This window comes from Monodelphis domestica, chromosome 3 (genome assembly GCF_027887165.1).
Source record: "Monodelphis domestica isolate mMonDom1 chromosome 3, mMonDom1.pri, whole genome shotgun sequence".
Taxonomy (NCBI): domain Eukaryota; kingdom Metazoa; phylum Chordata; class Mammalia; order Didelphimorphia; family Didelphidae; genus Monodelphis; species Monodelphis domestica.
The window spans coordinates 30,980,249-31,000,915 of record NC_077229.1 but is presented as its reverse complement, the minus strand read 5'-3'; the positions used below and the strand labels follow the sequence as shown (position 1 = coordinate 31,000,915).

Sequence of the window (20,667 nt, the reverse complement as noted above, 5' to 3'; positions counted from 1 at the left end):
GGCCAACCCCCTGGTTACAGATGAGGAAACTGAGGCTCGGGGTTTACTCCAGGTGGAGTATGTTGTAAGCATGGGCCCGGGTCCTCCAAGGCCAATGCTCGTGCTTTTTACAAGTCAGTCACGGGCGGCAAAAAACCCGAAGCGATTTCCAGAAGGGAACAGGTGCGAGGCCAGGCCGTGCCTTCCCAGGTTCTCTGGCAGGTGGCGACTGAGGCTTTTTTGGTGAAATTGTGAGTGGGAGCCAGACCTGTGCTAGGCAGGGTGAGCGCGCCAGCGGGGATGCCGGCCCGGGTTCTGGTGTTCGGGGGCCCTCCGCGGGCCCATGCACCCAAAGGCTCGGGCTCTCGTGAGAATGAAGGCTGAATGCCCCCGCCAGAGGGGAAGTGATGTCCAGCCCCGGCCTGCAGGCCCCAGGGAGGGAGGCATCCCTGCACCTGCCCCAGCCGAGCCTTCAAGACCAGTCTTGTTCCCCCGGCAGAGAACCAGAGATGTTCTGGGTATGTGCACAATGGGATGGGAAGGAGCCAGGCCCAGCCCGGAGCACAGCTGGAGTGGAGGAAACAGACCCTGGAAGGATTTGGCAGCTCATAACCTTTATTTTTAGTCGTTTTTTTAAAAAGCATAATTAGAAACCTTCGATACAGAAATAATCCTAGCAGACCACTGAGACGTTCCATTGTTCGACAGGAAATTTCACATTGCATCTCCTAGGGCTGGGCCCCTCCCCTTCCCTCCCTGCCCCCCCCACCTGGGCTGGCCCCTCCGCTGCCCCCTCCCCAGGCAGGGCCCCTCTCCGCCTGTTTCAAAGCACCACCACAGATTCCCACCTAAAGGACAGTGGAGCCCTTGGAGCAGGGCTCCTGGGCATCCCTTGGGGCACCGCCAGCCCTGTCTACAGCCCAGCCCTAAGCAGCAGCAAACCCCAGCTCTGCGGGACCAGGCAGGGAGGTGGGACGGCTGCCTGGTGGTGCTGGCGTGCTCCCGCCACCCTCCGCTTCCACAGTTCAAGTCTTCCCATTTCCACAGTACTTTCCCTCCTCAGCCACTTCCCATCCCCACCCCAAACCACAACCCGGTTCCTCCCTCAGTGCCCCCGAGCACAGGCCCACAGAGAAGCAAAAGCTTTTGGCAGTTCTGGAACGAGGAGACGGGTTAGACGACATCCCCAGTTTTTATTGATTAAAAACCCGCCCAACAGTGTTTACATGGAAAATCTGCAGTGACTGATCCGTGATGTGATTGTCCAATCGAGACTTTGCCTGGAAATCATTTAGGGAAAAAAAAAATCTATTAAAGTAAGTTGCAGCAAGAACGTAAATTCCTCCGGGGGTTCCGTGATCGTTTTGAGGGGGTGTTAAGGAGGTGTGGGATTCGAGCACAGAGATCTTGGCCAGGGTCCTGAGGAACCCACGGGACTGTACTAGTTCTGCTCAGCAGCTTGTGGGACTGCTTTGGGCCCCCACCTCCGCCCCAGGTCCCCTTTCTGCCATCCCCAAGAAACCATCATCGCTGCTGCTGCTGCTACTGCTGCTGCTGCCGGGCTCCACTCTCCCTTAGACCAAGGAACCAGGCTGTCGGTGATCTCATCGACACCAGCCCTCCCCACTGAAGGGGGCCAGCAGCCCCACATGCACACCCTCCTCCGGCAACCCTTGTGGAAGCCGTGGGCCAGGATCTAAATGCTCCATCCCTGCCCTGGCAACAACCAGTCATGACGGCTGTTCTAGCACCTTCTAATGCATGAGGAACCCAGGCCTCAGGATTTCTAGTCCTTCCAACCAAAGGACCCCCAGAAGGATAGGGCACCCCACTACTGTTGCTCCCCTGAGGCTCCAAGGGACAGGGAAAAGGGATTTGTTTCAAATGATTTGATTTGGCTTCATTTTCCTTATTAAAAAACCTGTAACTTGCCCTTCACCCCCCTCCCGCCCAATCCCGACCAACATGTACAATCACCTTGGCTTTCTGCTGGAACTGAAACATTTTGGTACAAACTTAAGAGCCTAGGCTCTCCCGGGCCTGCAATTCAGAGGACCACGGAGGCCAGGAGGCAAAAAAGAATATCCATTGGCCAAAGGACAGAACTTGGTTTCTCAGAAAGAACCAAGGGCCCAACTGGGAAAGAACCAGAGGCTCCCCAGCTGCCAGGAAGGGACAGGAGGTGGGGGAGGAGAAGGAGAGAAAGGCAAGCCTTGGTCCAACAGGCAAAGGCTCATCCCAGATCCAACTCATAGCCTGGGGAGGGGGCATCGAAAAGGGACAGAATCCAAAAAACCTCGAGTGGCATGATCTGGGGGGCCTGAACAAGGGAACAAGGGCTCCCCACCCCTGTCCAGCCAATCCAAGGGGACAAGAAAGAAGCCTAGAGCCTGATCCTGACATCTGGGGAGCTGCTTGCGTCCAAGAAGATAGGAGAGAAAGGAGGAACAAAGGAGAGTCCTGGTGGGTTGGCATTAAGGAGGCAAAAGCCAGAGCGAGACGAGGCTGGCGCAGCTGGTTAAAGCAATATACATTATGTACAAACTCTGGGTTAATCAGTCCGCTCGGCTGGCAGCGTCCGCGCCCATGCTGTGAGCGCCTGGGCCCCGGGAGAAAGAGGGAGCACTGAGGAGAGGGCGGTTCATCCGACAGCTTCTTGGCACTCAAAGGGGAGGAAAGAGTGCCCATGGCACCTCCCAATAGAAAACGTGGAGAAAAATATCTTTAAATAACGGCACGAAACTGAGAATGTCCCCCCAGGTCCCTGGTGGTGGCGGCCCCAGCGCAGTCTCTGCAGCAGCAGCAACAGCACAATGGGCGGGCAGGCGGTGGGCCATCAGCAGCATCGCTTCTTCCGTTTACTGTTTTTTGTGAGCTTGACCACATCGTTCTGTTGCTGTTGCTGCTGTTTTGCCAAATTTTCTTTCTTTGCTCGAAGAACCAGCTCTGTGATGCAGTTGAACATCTGTAATGGACAGGTGAAAGCCAAAGAGACCCATGAGAAAGAGTATCTAAGGATCAAGGGTAGGGAAACATGAGAGTGGTCAATGGCTCCCACTCTGAAAGGCGAAGAGTCAGAAAGGGCTTGACTATGCCAGAGAGGGTTAGCCCTGAAAGCTCCCACCCACGTCCAGAGGGTCAATATCCACAGATCCTCTCCCACTACCCCCCCCCATCTACCCCCTAGGCCCTATTCCTCATTTCTCCCTTTGGAGAGGGACATCTGACAACCAGAAGAGGAGGAGAAATGCCCCAGGGCCAGCAGGGGATGCAAGGACTCCTAGGTTCCTTGTTATTCTTGGAAAGAAAAGGTCAAGAGAGGGCAAAGGATGAGCAGTCCTGGACTTGGAAACTCCCAAAGCAGACTAGCTGCCCATCTAAACTCAAGAGGAAAAAGTGTTGAAGGCCAATTCCATTTCTGTGGGAGACTTAGGACCACAAGGGGCTAACACTTTTGGCTAATACTGACACACAATTCTTCCCATGAAACATTCCCCCAAAGCCCTCAAACCTGTACCAAGCCCCAAGGGAAGTGAGATGCTCCAAAATGGCACAGGGACAACTAGGAAGCCCTAAGAAACACTAAAGACACATGCGGCTCCCCTCTCCTCCCTAAAAGTGGTCAGAGTGGCTTTTTCTGCCAGTCAGCAGGGTTTATTTCAATGAGTTGGTCAATCTCCTCAAACATCATCCCCAATTATAGCAGGCTGGGTTGGGGTAAAGGGGAGGTGGGATAGATGAAAATCCAGCTGAAGCACACCATGGCACCCCCAAGATCTGGGGAGCACTGCAAAGCAAAAAGCTACAAAAAGGTGCCCGGGGAAGGTTTCTGAGATTGGTGCCCTAAAGAGACCCCCTCCCAGAGAAGAAACGCCAGACCTCAGGCTGACTGTTCTCCCATAATTCTCCCTTTAAAAGAGACCAGAACTTTACCTCTTCCACATTGACATTCTCTTTGGCACTGGTCTCAAACAGTTGGATCCCCATCTGCCCAGCAAACTTGTAGGCGTCTTCCGTCTCCACCACCTTCCGTTCCGGGTCATCGTTCTTGTTTCCCACTGTAGGGCAAATCAGGGTGAGAAGTGCGACCTGGGAAAGAACCTGCCCCCTTCTGCCCACCTCCCAGCTCAGTCTCACCTAGTATCCGGCACACATCATCACAATTCTGGTTGATTTCATGGAGCCACCGCTTGACGTTGACAAAGGACTCTGCACTGGTGACATCATATACCACAATAACCCCATGAGTCCCTCGGTAGTACCTGGAAAGAAGGGAGTCTGCATTAGTGCCTATCTGAGCACATCTAGAACCAAGCTCCTACCTGAGCACTCTGCCTGCCTGATGGGAAAAAGAGAGAAAAGCCCTGAAGCAAAGTCTGAGTAAGAGTGGTACCAACCCACCAAGAACCATCAAGCCCAGTTCTCCTCCAAGGCCTGTTTCTCTGTGCCAAACCCCTTCCAAAAAAAAATCTCACATCAGCTATGACTTGAGACAACAGAAGTAAAGAGCCTGGTAGCACCTACATCCCTCTTCCAATAAACAGATAGGAACCTTCTTTTCCTGATGCCCCCTGGCCCTAGTCTGGGAAGGGAATGGAAAAAGGAACTACAGGCATATCAAACACACTGGCAGTCCAGTCCCTGGGACCTCAGACACCAGCTGGCTGAAAGGAGGTAGCAAACCTCCTTTAACAAAATGCCTCAATATCCCCAGCCAAAAGCTGCTTCCATGGAGCTTGAAGGTCTCAAAATGTGCCACTTAGAGTATTTTAATCCTTTCTCTTCTTTAGCGTCACAACAACCCTAGGAGAGAGGGGCTTACAGGTATTATTATCCCCATTTTACAAATGAGAAGAAAGGTGAGCATGATTTGAACCCAGGTCTTCCTCATTCCAAGTCCAGCATTCAATCTATTATGCCAGACAGCATCCCTGTAGGATGAGAGAGAGAACCCAGGGATATTGATTCCTAGCTGAAGATCTACAGATGATCCCTGCTTCCCCTGTAGTTTTCGTACAACTCAGAGCAAGCAATGCTTCTCAGAGCTCTGCTGGAATGGTTCCTTCCTGTGGAGATGCCACCATCACCCCTGCTCAGAAGGCTTCCTGTCTATCAGAGAAATCTAGGGACTTGTTCCTTCTTAATAACCCTATAAGCCAATTCTAAGCCCTCAGTGAATCCCAAGTAAAGGAACAGGGTCATTTGGGATATGGCTGAACAAATCAAGGGACAGTCCTATGCTGTAAGAAATAACAAAAGGAATAATTTCTGAGAAACCTGGGAAGATCTGTATGAACTGATACAGGCTAAACTAAGAAGAACCAGAATTAAAAAGTTATATAACACCACCAGAAAAACTAATAACTCTGAAAGACTTGGGAACTGTACATGCTAACCAGCTGGGGCTCAGGGGCCATGAAATGAAGCATCCTCCCACCTGACAGAGGGAAGAGATCTGAGATAGAGGATGAGACAGGTGTTTTGGACATAGCAAATGCAGCAATTTATTTTGCTTGATTATGACTATTAAATTTCACAATGGGTTTTTTCCCTTTCCCAGGAGGGAAAAGAAAATAAGATTTTTTTAAATTAAAAAAATGTTGAATTAAAAGAAAAAAAGGAATGAAGCATAAGACCCCTAGCAGCCTCAAGAGGGTCTGCTTTGCTGCCCACTTATCAGGCTGTTACCCACGCACGCTGGCAATCTACCCAGACCCAAGGCTTATCAAAGAGGCACATGAGAGCTCTAGGCACTGGGGCTGCAGTGAAAACATCTCCCCCATCCTTCAGTTCTCCCCCGCAGCATAAGGCACCTAGGGCTTATCAGGGACAGCAGCCAGCCAGGCTTGGAAGGCAGCAGAGCTCTCCTCCCTCCTGCTGACAAGGGGTTACTCCCCAAACCTTGTACTTGGTGGTGGCAGCAAAGACCCTAGCAAACCAGATACTATTTCTCCTTGAAATCAGACTGCCTATTCCTGGGGAGGGAGAGAGAGGAGATGGGATACCCAAAAGTTGCTTTTCTGGGGAAGGGGAGAAATGGAACAAGCAATTATGAAATGCCTACTATGTGCTAGGCACTGTGCTTAACTAAGCCTTTGACAAATATTATCTCACGGAATGAGCTATTTCAGGCCTTGTCTATCACCTCATTCCACAAGGCACTGCTACAGATTTGGGCTCAAATCATGGGAAAGAGGTCCAAGTCAACAGCTCCACTACTCTGAATAGCTTCATCTAGGTTCATTGTCATCTTTCACTAGACACTCCAAGAGTAGAGGGCCTGGTGTGAAGATCAATTCACTCATAACCTAGCTTTAGCCCCCAACGGAAGTGTATCTGTAAAGAGTTCATTTCCTGCCCTATTCACTGTCCCCCTTCCACCTGAGCCTCCCTTTCTGGGGCAAAATTCAAACCCATAGCTTGGAAGAGAGCAAGTTATGCTTTCAGGGGGCTGGGAACAGAGGAAGAGAGATAGAAAGGCTCAGCCAATGTGACAGATTTAACTATCCTGGTGCCAGGAAAGGAAACATTAAGAGAAAAAATGAAGTTTTCAAATTTTCAGCTAAAGAATGCCAAGAGTCTTCTGTCACTCTAGGCTCCAAGTCCCTAGGTTTGAAAAGGAAGTCATTCCCACCTTTCATCACCCGAACACTCAACCCTTTTCCAGGGACATGTCCTGTCTATGACTCTTGTGTTCCTGCCTTCAGAGAATCATGAAATGGTGGAGTTGAAAGGTACCTTAGGTATCAGCTAGTCTAACCAGTATGTAGAGGTGAGGAAGATGAGGCAGAGAGAAGTAAACCAGCTTACCTACAGTCACTGATTTGAGCTAGAGACAGAATCTATGCTCCCCAACTCCTAGAATCAAAGGCTTCTTCCAAGATACCATGCTGTCTAGGAAGCTCAGTGGCTAGGGAACCAGCCTGGAGTGGGGAGGACCTGGGTTCAAATCTGGTCTCAGCCACTTCCTAGCTATGTGACTCTGGGCCAGTCACTTAACCCCCAATGCCTAGTCCTTACCACTCTTCTGTCTTGGAATCACAGAAGGTAAGAGTTTTTTAAAAAGATACCACATCTGTTGGGGATGGAATACTATTGTGCTAAAAGGAATGATGAACTGGAGGAATTCCATGTGAACTGGAACAACCTCCATGAACTGATGTGGAATGAAAGGAGCAGAACCAGGAGAACATTGTACACAGAGACTGATACACTGTGGCACAATTGAATGTAATAGACTTCTCTACTAGCAGCAATTCAATGTTTTAGGACAATTCTGAGGGACTTATGAGAAAGATGCTATCCACATCCAGAGGAAGAACCGTGGGAGCAGAAACACAGAAGAAAAACAACTGCCTGATCACATGGGTCAATGGGGATATGACTGGGGATGTAGACTGTAAACGATCACCCTAGTGCAAATATCAATAATATGGAAATAGGTCTGGTTCAACAACACATGCAAATCCAGTGGAATTGCTCATTGACTACGGGAGGGGGGGTGGGAGGAAAGGAGGACAAGAACATGAATCATGTAACCATGGAAAAATATTCTTAATTAATAAATTAAATAAAGATACCATGCTGTCTGTCATCTTAGAAGCTCAGCTTCCTGAGAGATAGCTCTTCCCCTCACCTAATCCCAGTGGATGTAATTGGGCTGACATGAAAGCAAAGAAAAGACCTTGGTAGCTGAAAAGAAAGACCTTGGCCTTTTATCTAGGGGAGGCATGAGGCATTCAGGGAGAACAGGATGGCCAGGCAATCAGAGTCCTGCTTCTTATCACCTCTTGGTGTTAGCTGCCCTGAGGCCTGTTCAGCCAACCCAAATGGGGAGTTCAACCTTGGGTGCCATCAAGTCGTGATCACCAAAAGCCAGATACCAGAGGCTGAAGCACTGACCTTTTGCTTAGGAAAGGTTTTGTTTCCTAATTAATTCCTGTGAATCAGAGAAACTGGCTCTTTTCTTAGAGCCTAGAACACACTTTTCTCTCCCAAAAACCACCCCCACACATACACACACACAGTCTCTGGCTCAAAGTAAACTCTGGAAATATTTTATTTCCTCGGATGTCTTCTGGCCAGCTGTGAGCAGTCTCTAACCTCTCTAAGCCAGTCTGAATTCCTATAACAAGCCCTTTTGCAACTCCAGAGGTCTAAAGCAAAGACAGAGTTACAGGCTCCGCCACAGCAGCCACAGATAATCCAATGGCCAAGTTGCTGAGTGTGGCCATTGGTTGGTCACCACAAAGTCCTCTTCTCCCCAAAAGTGAGCAGGGAGGTTGCCCATTGGCCTCAGTCTGCCCTTCCTCCTAACAATCTTCAGCTCTCTCCACAAACAGTCAGCAACTAAGCAACACAAGGAAAGGTAGCTTCAAGAGGACGAAAATGAGGGAATGGCCCTTCTAGTCCATCTCCCAGAGCAGGCCAGCATCACTAATGGAGGCCAAGGTGGGAGGCAGGAGGCAGGAAACAATTCCAGATAAAGAGTTTTTTCTAAGATTGAAATCCCATCTCTAGCAAAAGCCTGCAGAAGTCTGGGGGCAGGGAGGTGGGTCAGTGGATAAAGAACCAGGTCTGGAGACAGGAAGTTCTAGCCTCAGATACTTCCCAGATGTGTGACCCTGGGCAAGTCAATTAGAGACCAAGACAGAAGGTCCAATCAGTCCAAGATAGTCCAACTATCAAGTCCAAGACAGAAGATATGGGTTAAAAAAAAAAGTCTGCAGAAGTCCCTAGTGTCACCCCTCATCCAAAGTCTTCCTTTTTTATAGGCCTAGCTCCCCTGATTTTGGTTTGGTTTAACCCAACACCACAAAAGACATTTTCTCAGCTCATTTCCCCTAGTTCCCTTCTCTGCTTTCCAGGGTCTACCATATCTCTATAGTAATGACATCCAGAATCATCTCTGACCCTCAGTTTCCTCATCTATAATACAGAGGAAACAACACCTTTTGTGCTAGTCTTACAGGGTTGTTATGAAGATCAGGGAGATTCTTGCCCTAAGGTATTTTGCAAACATTCAGGAGTCAGGGAGACTCATCAGTAACTAGCAGTATGGTTTATGCCATGGTTTCTAGGCCTCAGCTTCGAAGTCTATCCAAGAAGGACATTCAACTAGGCCAGGGGTCCTTAACCAAGAGCCCATAAGGTCCGTGAAGACCCCAAGAGGCCCGCCAATAGAAACTAGATGGACAAAAACATAAATCTTTACTTTCCCTGCCCTCTCACTGAAATTTAGCATTTTCATCAAATAGGAATTTCATATTTGGAACAGGATCATCAAATTCAAATCTATAAATTTTCAAAAACAAAACAAAGCCTGATTCTGAGCAAGGGCCTAGCGCTAGGCTGCTGCCAAAGGGGTCCAGCATAAAAATGGTGAAGAAGCCAGCTGTAAGCCCAGAGCCTTGGATTGCACTGGACATCCTTGGATCCCCCAGAGGGCCACTCCCAAGCCCTTAGCTCTTCCATGCTGTACCCTGGGTCAGGTTCTTTGCCAACACAAATCACTCCCAAGGGCTTCCGATCCTACATGCTCAACAGCCTCACGTGCAGCTGCTCCATCTTAGAAATGAGGGAAACCCTCAAACACAACCAAGTGTCCAATGGGATCAGAGGAAGCCACTTCAGGGCATTTTCTCCAAATGGTGGTCAGTGTCACAGGCATCCCAGTGACACAAGCAGGCTCTCATCTCTCGGGCTGTGCCCCTCAGAAACAGGTAATCTACACTAGGCAGCCCAGTCAACATCCATGCATAGCTACTTCTGACCATTCACACACACACACACACACACACACACACACACACACACACACACACACACACACCCACGGTGAGCCCCAGGCCTCTGAGTGAGCACACAGGCAGGACAGGAAGCCTGGTTTCCAGGTGGCTACTCTAGGAGCTATGATCTCACTGGAGACCAGGAGAAAGGACCTGAGGCTAGGTGGCCCTCAGTATTCTCAATTGAAGCTGTAGAAGGGAAAAGGAATGACTGTCTTGGAGCCTCCTTAAAGATCCCCCAGACATCCCGCTATGTGGGAATCAAACTGGATTTCATCCCTTGTCTGCAGCTGAGAACAGGAAAGATGCTATTTGGGGATAGCTTGGTGGTAGCGCGTCACCTGATAGGCCCAGCTGGGGAGCTCTAAGCAATCACTCTGCCCTCCCGCCCCAAACCACTTCCTGTCTGAGGTGGCTCTCAGATGAGAGTGAAGTCAATTTTGGACAGCCCTGGAGAAGCCACAGATCCCTGGACAAATGGCTGAGGAAACAATACAAATGCCTTGGAGCCTTGGGAAAAAGAGCAGAGTCCTAACAAGGAGACATCTGCAGGGACTCCCAACTAAGAACATGGCCACTCAGACAAGTGCTACAGGCTGAAGGAGAAGTTGGGGAGCTCCCAGAGAGGAGTCATTTCCCAGCCACCCTCAACAGCACCCCAGACAGCTTCTCCTCTCACAGTAGATGGCCAGGGTGTGGGTCTCCAGAAACAAGAGAAACTTCAAGGACAATGAGAGCCAAACAACTCTGCCTTGAAACAAGATGCCCTTCACCATCATTCCTGCCCCTCTTCCAGCCTTAGACAGATTGACACCATCCAGATGGAGGGCTCTTATAAAAGCCAGCATGTGAAAAAGGTGAGGAAGAGGACACTGCCCCCCCCCCGCCCCCGGGCCTCTGGACCCTGGAGAGTCATTTGAAGCCCAAGCCAGCCAGACTCACGTGGAGGTGATGGTGCGGAAGCGTTCTTGTCCAGCTGTGTCCCAGATCTGTAGTTTGACCTTTTCCCCATTGATCTCCACTGTCCGGATTTTGAAGTCTACCCCAATTGTGGTAATATAGCTGCCTGTACAAAAAAGACCATGTTACTGAGGCTCAAACACCTGAAAATGGCCCTGGCCTCCTAGGAACACTGCTGGCCTCAGAGACGGAGCTGGGTTCTTTCTTCCCAGAGTTCACCAAGCTCCAGCTCACCTAGCCCATATAGATATGCCAGCAGAAGCTAAGAACCTATTGGAGCTAGAAGAGAGAGGTCAACAACCTCTCCCAGAAGCACAGCACAAAACAAGGGGAACCATTTTCCACCTCAGAGATTATCCACCATCCCCTCTCGAATGGAAGAATAACTTCCAGTCTTTCCAAGGACAATTCCATTTCAAGTCTTTCCTGATACAAACTGAGCCAACGTTCATGATGCTCGATTCTGAGGGTGCCTTGGTCTAGAAATGGTTCAGGCCCTGCTACCATCACAAGCTCCTCCCAATTCCACTCCTTCCCCCATCACCCTTCCTGTCCCCTGTCTTCTTGCTCATTTCATCCTTGGGTAAAAGTCTAGCAGACTAAGAGGCAGCCCCTTCGCATTACTCACCTGAAAAAGTGTTGTCTGCAAATCGTAACAGCAAACTGCTCTTGCCCACACCTGAAAAAGAAGAAAAAATGCTAAGGGCTCCTAGGCCACCAAGAGGACAGGTCCCAAAGCTAAGCTTCTTCCTGCTAGAAGCAGAGAGGGGAAAGACAAGCCTGACCAGCAGGCCCAATCCATTTTAAGGGGGTTGGGGGTGGGGGGTGGAAGAGAGGGTAGTGTTAAGGGTCTGACTTGGAATTAAGAGTCCTGGAAGTGACTCTTTGAGCAGCTCCTGTAAGAGACATAGTAACCCACACCATCTCCCTCCCTTGGTTGTGTGGGGTGGACAGTGTGAATCATATCAGACAAGAAAAATGTCAACTCCATGTCAATAGTCAAGCATCCCAGATTTCCTCAGACTTCTCAGCATGTACTTGAGAAAAGAAGCTTTTGGAAGGAGCCTTAGGCTCAGGGACTAGCCCAGGGTCACAAAGTTTTATAAGTCAGGTCTTATTGGCCTAAACCCAGTTCTTCTTAACCCAAAGACCAGCAGTACTCTACAAGTCAGGCTGCCTCTTTTTCTGAATCAGAATAATTCAGGATGCTTATAAATGGACCCAAGCCTACATTAGGGTAAGCCAGTCCCATTCAGTCCCCTGCCTTGTGCCTGAAACAACCAATTCCTGACACACTAGTGAAGGTGAAGAGAGGGGGCAGTTGGGTGGCTCAGTGATTGAAAGTGAGGCCTAGAGATGGGAGGTCCTGGGTTCAAATATGCCTTCAGACACTTCCTAGCTGTGTGACCCTGGGCAAGTCACTTAACCCCCACTGCCCAGCCCATACCACTCTTCTGCCTTGGAATCAATACATAGGATTGATTCTAAGACAGAAAGTAAGGGTTTATTTTTAAAAAATTTTTAAAGGTGAAGAGAAAGAAAAATTTCTCCTCATTCTAAGAACCATCTCAGGGGGTTATATAATCCAGGTCCCCAAACTATGGAGCCTCTTACTGCAGCACAAAGGATTGGAGAAACCAAAGGTGGCTCTAAGGAAGGGGCTCAAGTTCATCAGGCAATATCTAACACCACTGCTACTAACAGCAATTGGCACTTATGTATTACTTTCATGTTTACAAAATGCTTTACGGAGAGTATTTCATTTCAGTCTCACTACAAACCTATGAGGCAGGAACTGTTATCATTTCCATTTTACAGATAAGGAAACTAATGACTTAAGGACGTTAAAGAGACTGGCCCAGAGTCACAAGCAGGTATCTAGGCACTACCGACTTGGGGGGGGGGGGGGATATAATTCACAGTCCTCCATGGGCTGTCAGAAGCTCAAAACCACTTAATGAGGCAACTTGGTGGTTCAGTGGATTGAGAGCCAGGCCCAGAGATGGAAGGTCCTGGGTTCAAATCTGGCCTCAGATACTTCCTAGCTAAATGATCCTGGACAAGTCACTTAACCTTCATTGCCTAGCCCTTACCATTCTTCTGTCTTAGTTGATTCTAAGATGTAAGGGAAGGGTTAAAAACAACCAAACTCATGGCTGGAAGACTTTGGAGAGCCTTTTCGTGTTAAGGATCCCTATGTCAGTCTGCTAAATCCTAGAGATTCTATAGAGGCAGGCAGGTAGAGAGAGCACTGGAATCAGGAAGCCCTGAATCCAAATCTAGCTTCAGATACTATCAGTCTGGTGCTGGACAAGTCACTTAACCTATGTGCCTCAGTTTTCTCCTCTGTAAAATGGAGATAATAATAGCACCTTCTTCCCAGGACTGTTGTGAGGATCAAATGAGATATCTGTAAAATACTAAGGTATAGTGCTTGGTACTTAATAAATGTGTTTTCTTCCTGCTCAGAATTCTATTTTTTAAATGCATAAAATAAAATCACATAATTACAAAGGAAATCAATTTTACTGAAAGACAACAATAGCTAGCACCTAAGCACTTAACAAATGTTATCCCTTTATCTTAATAACCCTGGGAGGTAGGTGCTTTATTATTCCCGTTTTATAGACAAGGAAACCAAGGCAGTCAGAGGGTTAAATGAGTTGTCCAGGGTCAAGCAGCTAGTAAGTATCTGAGACTAGATTTGATCTCAAGTCCTCTTGACTCCAAGTTCAGAACTTCTGATCTAGTCCAAACTCCTCAGTTTACTGATTTAAAAAAAAAAATGAAGGGACAGCTTAGTGGCTCAGGTCTAGGATTCAAATATGACTTCAGACCATTCTTAACTGTATGACCCCCATTGCCTAGCCCTTACCATTGTCCTGCCTTGGAACCAATACTTAGTATAGATTCTAAGACAGAAGGTAAAGGTTGTTTTGGTTACCTTTTAACAACAATAAAATTAAAAATATTTTTCAAAGGAAGGCCCTAAGAGGTTTCCCCACTGTCACAGCACAAATGAATGGCAGAGACATGTTGGCACATAAGGGTCCTAACTCCCAGGCCCAGTATGCCTTCTGCTATGCCACATAAGTCTGCCATTTCTGCTTCTGTTTCTGCTGGAAGTGCTCAGTGGAGGCCTACTGGCCCACAAAGCCAATATTCAAACAACCCAGACTAGCAGTTTTACATAGGCATATTCACACACGCACACTGAGCACAACACCCCCAGCTATGTTCACATGCCCACAGACAGTGCAGGAACACCCAAGTTTCTCCACCCTGGTCCAACATGCAACATCTTTGTCACTAGCCCTACCCTAAGGCTTAGACTCTCCTAAATCCAATCCTATCAACGAATCTCTGGAATTAGACCCTGACCAGAGAGAGAATGGGAATCAAAGGTCCTTTAAGGCATTCCCACTAGGCCTTCATGTCAAATGTTTGTGCACAACGCTATAAAACTGAGGGATTAATTAACTTCTCCAAGCCTCAACAACTGGAACCCCAAAACCCTTCTGTGGCCAGTAAATGCCCACCTGACCCACTATTTCAGGCAGGTACCAGCCTTCTTTCCTTCATTTCACCCACAACTTCTCAGAAATCTTCTCACCAAGGGCCTTGTTCCCACCTCCTCCACCTCAATTCAGAAACCAAGATCAAAGCAACTCAGCCCCAGTTCTTGGACAGAGGTTGCATTCATCAAGCACCCTTGCCATGGGAGGACCAAAGTGCCCCTCCTAAGCCCTAGCTCTACTCGCAGTGGTGTTTCCCCCATTGGGATGTATGTTCCTCTGAGGGAAGAAATTCTCTTTGCTTTTGTACTTGCAGCCTCAGTACTTAGCACAGAGCTTATAAGTTAAATGCCTTTTCATTCATTCATTCATTCATTCTTTCAGCCATTTCTCAGGACACATTAAGGGTTCCTTCCAGGTATTTCTTTGCCTACTAATATCTAACTGACCTGGTATACCAAAGGGGTTCATTTTACAGAACATACTCACCAGCACAATCAGAGAAGAAAAGAACAGATTCAGGTGCTACACCCAGAGTACCTGGTGCTCAGGCCTGAAGCATGAAGCCTGCAGCTCCATCACTAACTTCCTCATTGAAATCTCAGCTCCTCCCAGTCCTCTGTGAGGCTTCCTGCAGGCTCCTGGGCCAGCTCCTCCCAACAGGCTCTGCCCAAGGTCCAGCTGTCTTGTTAGCTTCCTCTCCTCGCCCCCCAGCCAGGAGAAGCTAGCTCATTCAGCAGAAGCCAGGAAGGTCTGTCTGTCTCTCAGAAAATCCCAGGACCACAGCCAGATCTCAAGCTTTCTTAGAATGTCCATGCGAAATACCAACAACATGGAAATGGGTTCGAATCAAGAACACATGTGATACCCAGTGGAATAGCGCGTCAGCTATGGGGGGGGGGGGGGGGGAGGATGATCTTTGTCTCCAATGAATAATGTTTGGAAATGATCAAATTTTAAAAAAAAGATTTGATACTAAAAAAAAAAAGAATGTCCATGCGACTGAAGCAGAGGCCACAAGCAGAGCAAAAACTAGGGCCACTGGAGTTAGTTGTTACTCCTGACACCACATTGGAGACCCCATTAGGAAGAAAAGCACTCTAGTGGGGGAGAGAACTTCGCCTGACCACCTCAAAGGAAGGCCTCCTTGGAAGTACATATAAACACCATTTATCCAACAGCTTCCAGCCCAAGGAAGGAAATGAGGGTACCAATTTACCTTAGCCACAGAGAAAAGGTCAACAACTTGCCCAGAGCCCCAGCTGGTGTGAAATCAACTGACCATAGCCCTCACATATGACATTAGCAGAGCAGGCTTCTGAGACTACAGATCTTGGTGTTTGATGTTTCCCTGTGGTTTGAGCAAATTGAAGGATGGGAGGGGTCAGTGGCCACCCTGCCCTGGTAAATCCCAAATGTGGCATTCTTAATTCAGAGTCTAAACTAGGTCTGCATCAAGGAGAAGAACCGAATTTAGGCATGAAGAGCCCACGTTCTTGTGGAAGGAATAGGCTTCCTTGGTCACATAATGTCTCCAGTTCTAACTCTGTAGACCATTTAGGCCCTCTTGAACAGAACAATACATTTAAGTTTGACTCCTGACATTCATCCACATCTCAAACACACTCAGCACTGAGGAACATCAGAGGCAAACAATGCAACTTGCTCCAATCAGCAGCTCACTGACTATACAGAAAGCCAGACCAGCCCTTCGTTACTTCCATTTCCATCCACACACCTTAGACAACAGAATGTTCAGACTACATAAATCATAACGTCAAGAGCCTTGCTCCATTCCATACACTCTGTTATGAAGTACTGTGGGAAAAAAGGCCAAAACCACCTCCTGGATTTTGCAGACTTAAGAGTAAGCCTTTTATTTCAAGATTTCAAAGTACAACAAACTCTTCCCACTGGCAACCCAGATGTCATTCTGAGGAACAAGGCCCATAACCACAATAACTGAGTTCACTAATTCTCTGGGAAGAAAAATCACCTTCAGTCATAGCTCTTCCTTCCCACCCACCCCACCCCCCTTTGCCCCATCTGGAGCTAAAACATAACTCCTGAAAAGGCAGATGGTGCACTGAATGAAGAAAAGAATTCTAAAGGCCATCTATCTTCAAAAGAAAGGCAGCACAGATATTCTACTCCAAAAAATGAGAAAAGAGAAACTGAGGAAAGGATAAGCAGTATAGTCTTGATTCATGTATCCCTCCACCTCAACAGCCTCTCTCTAATTCCCTAAACCTCTGAGAGAGCTAGCCTTCCAACTGAGCCCACAAAACCTCACCACATTTGGCCTCCCCAAACCACACTAGCCCATCTTCAACCCAACAACCAAGTACACTCACTTACGTCCCTGGCTTTCTATACCATGGCCACCATGCAGAACAAACTTATTGCCTTTGTCTATAACCAATTTTGTTAAATCCCTTCACCCTTCCAGCATAAGCTTTTTATAACACCCAATATGCTCCACTTTCAACCTAGCCTCTGCCACTAATCACATGACAGCCTCTTCCCCACTCAGCCCTGGCCAGAGCCTAAAGCTGCCATGCTCCCAAACCTCCTTCCCTTTCATCATAATCCTATAACACCTGCTACACTCCCTTCCTCACCATAAACCTACTATGTATGCCTTTGCCTTTCTGATCCCTGTCATCCCATAAATCTTTTCACCTCTGGGCACCCAATATTATTCTTTTTAACCACCTAAGTTACACTGAGGCTCTTTTGCAGACATTAGAGGAACCTGCAACCGCTAAAATATCAACATTTTAACAGAGCTAAATTTCTGCAGAAATGCATTGGAAAGTGAGCTAACTGTGGAATAGAGGGCCTGGGTTCAAATCCTATCCTTGTCACTTGCACATCGAGTAAACCACGATTCTCAGCCTGAGTTTCTTCAATTGTTATTTGACTAGAAACCCTCTTAAGCCCTTTCAAATCGTCTGTAATCTTTCAAACTTGGTGTGTGGTCTTCAGCCGTCCTCCCTTCGATCAAGGAAAGCAGGAAGAGATTAAACCTGCTTCCTTCTCTGCAGGGGGGTAGGAGGGAAGGGCGGAAGAAATGTGACTTGGGCAAGGTCATAATTCGCGGACAGAAACTCTAGTCGAACTCCAGCTCTCCAGGCCCCTCGCTTTCCTTTTCTCCTAACTCAGAGGCAAAGACCTCCCTCCCAGTACGGGCTCTTTTTCCCTCCTCTCCTCTGCCCATCCACAAGGCCTAACACTTAACCCCACCTAAACACTAGCCCCCAAAACTGGACGTCCCTAATGGTGGCTCCTCCCCGCACCCCAAATTCAGATCGCCGCCCTCAGCCTCTTCCTCCGCCAACTCCTGGGCTCTCCCTCTCTGGGCTGGAGTTACCCCAGCGTTCCCTTTCCTCCTCCCTGTTCCCAGCCCAGGGGCAAGGGCCTTTGGAACCTCCCCCTAACCACCTCTGGCATCCCCCACCTTCCTCTGCAGACGGGAATCACAGACCTCCTAGAGCACCGCCCCGAGAACCAAAAGGGACCCCAGGCTTCCGCGCTCCGTTCCCCTAAGCAGGGTGCCCCGCCCCCCCCGGCCAGGGTCACGGGGGCCTGCGCGCCCCCTCCCTGGGCGCCGCCCTCCCGGCCGGCCGCCGCCCCGCGCTCACCGCTGTCGCCAATGATGAGCAGCTTGAAGAGATGGTCGTAGTCCCGGGCCATGGCGGGCGGCGGGCTGGGCCGGGCCGGGCCAGGCCGGGCGGGCGGGCCGAAGAGGAGGGAGGGAAAAAGGGAGAGGGGAGGGAGGGCCGCAGGGCGGGGGCGGCGGACGGGCGGCGGGCGGGCAGGCGGGACTGGCGATCCGCGGCAGCTTCGGGCCCCGGCGGATCCACTTCCCGAACAAACAGCCGGAACTGACAGAAACGCCTCCCTCCGCCCCTCGCCCCCCGCCCCCACGCCCTCCCTCCCAGCCTCCCGGCTTCCCGCCCCGCCCCGTCCGCCGCCACTGCGCACGCGCACGCCGCGGCGCCCCGCCCTCGCTCGCTTCTACGCACGCGGACGCCGAGGTGCCCCGCCCTCGCCCGCTTCCGCGCACGCGTTCGCCTTTCTCGCACCCCACCCTCTCCTCTCTCGGTCCGTCCGGCTCTGGGCGAACGGATGCTGCCGCCGCCGCCGCCGTCCCGCCTCCCCCGTTCCCCTTACTCCCTGCGTCGGGCTCTGCGCAGCCGCAGCCACCGCCTCTCATCAGACGGCTCCGTTACTGCGCACGCGTGACCATGCCTCGCGCTACCCTCGCTATTGCGCAGGCGTAACGAGGCGGCGAGTACTCGTGCGAGACCCTTCAAACCTTCCAACTCGCCGCCTCCGAGCTGAGGGTACGCAGTCCTAGTGGAGCGGGGTAGGCCCCGAATCCCCTCCGCTGCGCTTCCTGAGAGTGGGCATTTCTGTAGCGCTTTCAAGCCCATAAAGCGCTTCACCCACCTGCACTGGAGCGTCCCGGCCATCCGGCGAGGTAGGTGCCGAGGTTATCCCCACTTTGCTGAAGAAAAGACTGAGGCTCCAAGAGCGTAAGAGGCAGCAGAGAAAAGTCAGGAAGACATAGGTTCAGATCTCTCCCAAGACCTTGGGCTGGGTTACCCTGAACAAAGCTCTTCACTTCTCCGGCCTCGGGTGCTTCTCCTGTAAAATGGTTAGGGCCCTCCAAGGAATCGAGGGGAGGATTAGAACCCAAGTCTCTGACTCTGGTTCCTTCTGATTCTCCCCTACACTGTGCTTTGGAGAGCGCTTTGTAAGCTTAAAGCGCCCAGAACCCCAAGCTATTCTGGTTAGTGGAGGTGAGCACGGATTTGTATCAATCAGCCAGCATTTATGAAGCATTTACTTTGTGCCGGGCACCGGGCTAAGTGCTGGCTATACAAAAAGAAGGAAAAGACAAGTCTCTGCCTTCAAGGAGCTCTCAGTCTAATGGCAGAGACAAAGAGCAAATAAAACAAGTGATATACGGGAGAAATTAATATGCTACAAATAATATAATGGTCAGAGGGAAAACCCTGGGTTGGAGAAAGCTTCCTGTAGGGAGGGGAGATTTTAGGTCAGAATCTGAGGAGAACCTGAGTTAGAATTCCAAATTCCTGGCCTCTCTTGCTCCTACTGTGCCTTTGGGCAAATCACCGAATTTCAGAGTTGTTCATCATCTAGCCCTTTGTGGGTCTGACTTCTTTACAACCCTGGCCAAACGTCCCTCTCCAACCTCACTTCATTCCCTTCCTTCTCTGTGCTCCACCTGGCCTCTCTTTTCATGGTATTCCATCTACCATCCATATGCTGGGGCACTCGCTCTCCTCTGGGGCTAGAATGCATTTCTTCTTACCCACCATCTCACTTCTTCCAAGGTAAACATTTTTTAGGATTTTTTAAAGCTACATGCATTACACAGAGAGCCTTCCCTGATCCGCCCAACTGCTAGTGCCTTCCATCCCTGATTACCTTTAATTTGTTATATTTTACATATTTATGGATACCATGTGTGTAGCATTCCAAGCATATTCACATCTATGAAATATAAATGACTGTATGGCGACTGTGTCTCCAAGCATAAGGTTATACCAATGAGGTTTGTGAATGTAACCTTGAAATGGCCATGCGGTCCTTGCCTAGGACAGACTCATTAACATACTCGGACTCAATCGGTTTGCAATCTACACGCCCAAAGGTGTTCCCTCTACCTTGCCACCCAATCTTAATTGTCTATACTTTGTGATGTGGTTACTGCGTCCTTGGGAGTACCGCCCAAGCAGGACAGGAATAAAGTCAGAGGCAAACCGATGAACTTCCTCTTGGCTTTTCTTCCCTTTCATGGAGCTCCACTGGGCTCCTCAATGACTGTCTCTCTCTCCTCTTGACCTTCTCCTTCCCAGAGACTGTAACCATCTTGGCCTGCATTTCCTACCTTAATCTCCTCCTCCACCTCGTGTTCCTTTGTACTCATACTCTCCTATCAAAGGGAGTATCATAGGGATTGCCTGCCCTATCCAACCACTGACTTGTCCGTGTCTTTCATTCTCCACCCTGGTTCTCGGTTCCTACCTCTCCTCGGGTCCCATCACAAAGGTGAGCCCCTTCCCTTGTGGGACCCTGCTGGTCAGGGAAGTCCATTAAGGAAAAACCCCACAATGTGAATGTGTGTATAGATAGATAGCCTTCCTGATAGTACAGAAGTTCCTTGAGAAAAGAGATTATTAGGGGGCAGGCAGCCAGATGGCTCAGTGGATAGAGAGCCAGGCCTAGAGACAGGAGGTCCTGGGGTCAAATCTGGCCTCAGACACTTCCCAGCTGTGTGACCCTGGGCAAGTCATTTAACCCCCATTGCCTAGCCATTACTACTTTTCTGCCTTGGAACCAACACACAGTATTGATTCTAAGACAGATGATAAGAGTTTCTGAAAACAAGA

The 20,667-nt window shown here is 49.4% G+C and overlaps 1 protein-coding gene across 1 annotated transcript; it reads right to left on the bottom strand.

Annotated features, from left to right (window-relative positions):
• Positions 1-1,152: 1,152 nt before the first annotated feature.
• Positions 1,153-18,195, bottom strand: RAB35 (RAB35, member RAS oncogene family). The gene is made up of 6 exons (XM_016432741.2): positions 17,887-18,195; positions 11,356-11,406; positions 10,710-10,833; positions 4,117-4,241; positions 3,913-4,037; positions 1,153-2,944 (listed from the first exon to the last, which is right to left on the bottom strand). The coding sequence occupies exons 1-6, from the start codon at positions 17,936-17,938 to the stop codon at positions 2,816-2,818; spliced, it is 606 nt and encodes a 201-aa protein (XP_016288227.2). The 5' UTR covers positions 17,939-18,195; the 3' UTR covers positions 1,153-2,815.
• Between the last annotated feature and the right edge of the window lie 2,472 nt (positions 18,196-20,667).

What these genes read in the sequence shown, in the direction of transcription:
- RAB35 (XM_016432741.2), bottom strand. Translation starts at nt 17,938, where the DNA reads ATGGCCCGGGACTACGACCATCTCTTCAAGCTGCTCATCATTGGCGAC. An exon ending in TTCCGCACCATCACCTCCAC is followed by an intron (nt 4,242 to 10,709) that starts GTGAGTCTGGCT and finishes CCTTCTTTCCAG; the next exon opens with GTACTACCGAGGGACTCATG. An exon ending in TGATGTGTGCCGGATACTAG is followed by an intron (nt 4,038 to 4,116) that starts GTGAGACTGAGC and finishes TTTGCCCTACAG; the next exon opens with TGGGAAACAAGAACGATGAC.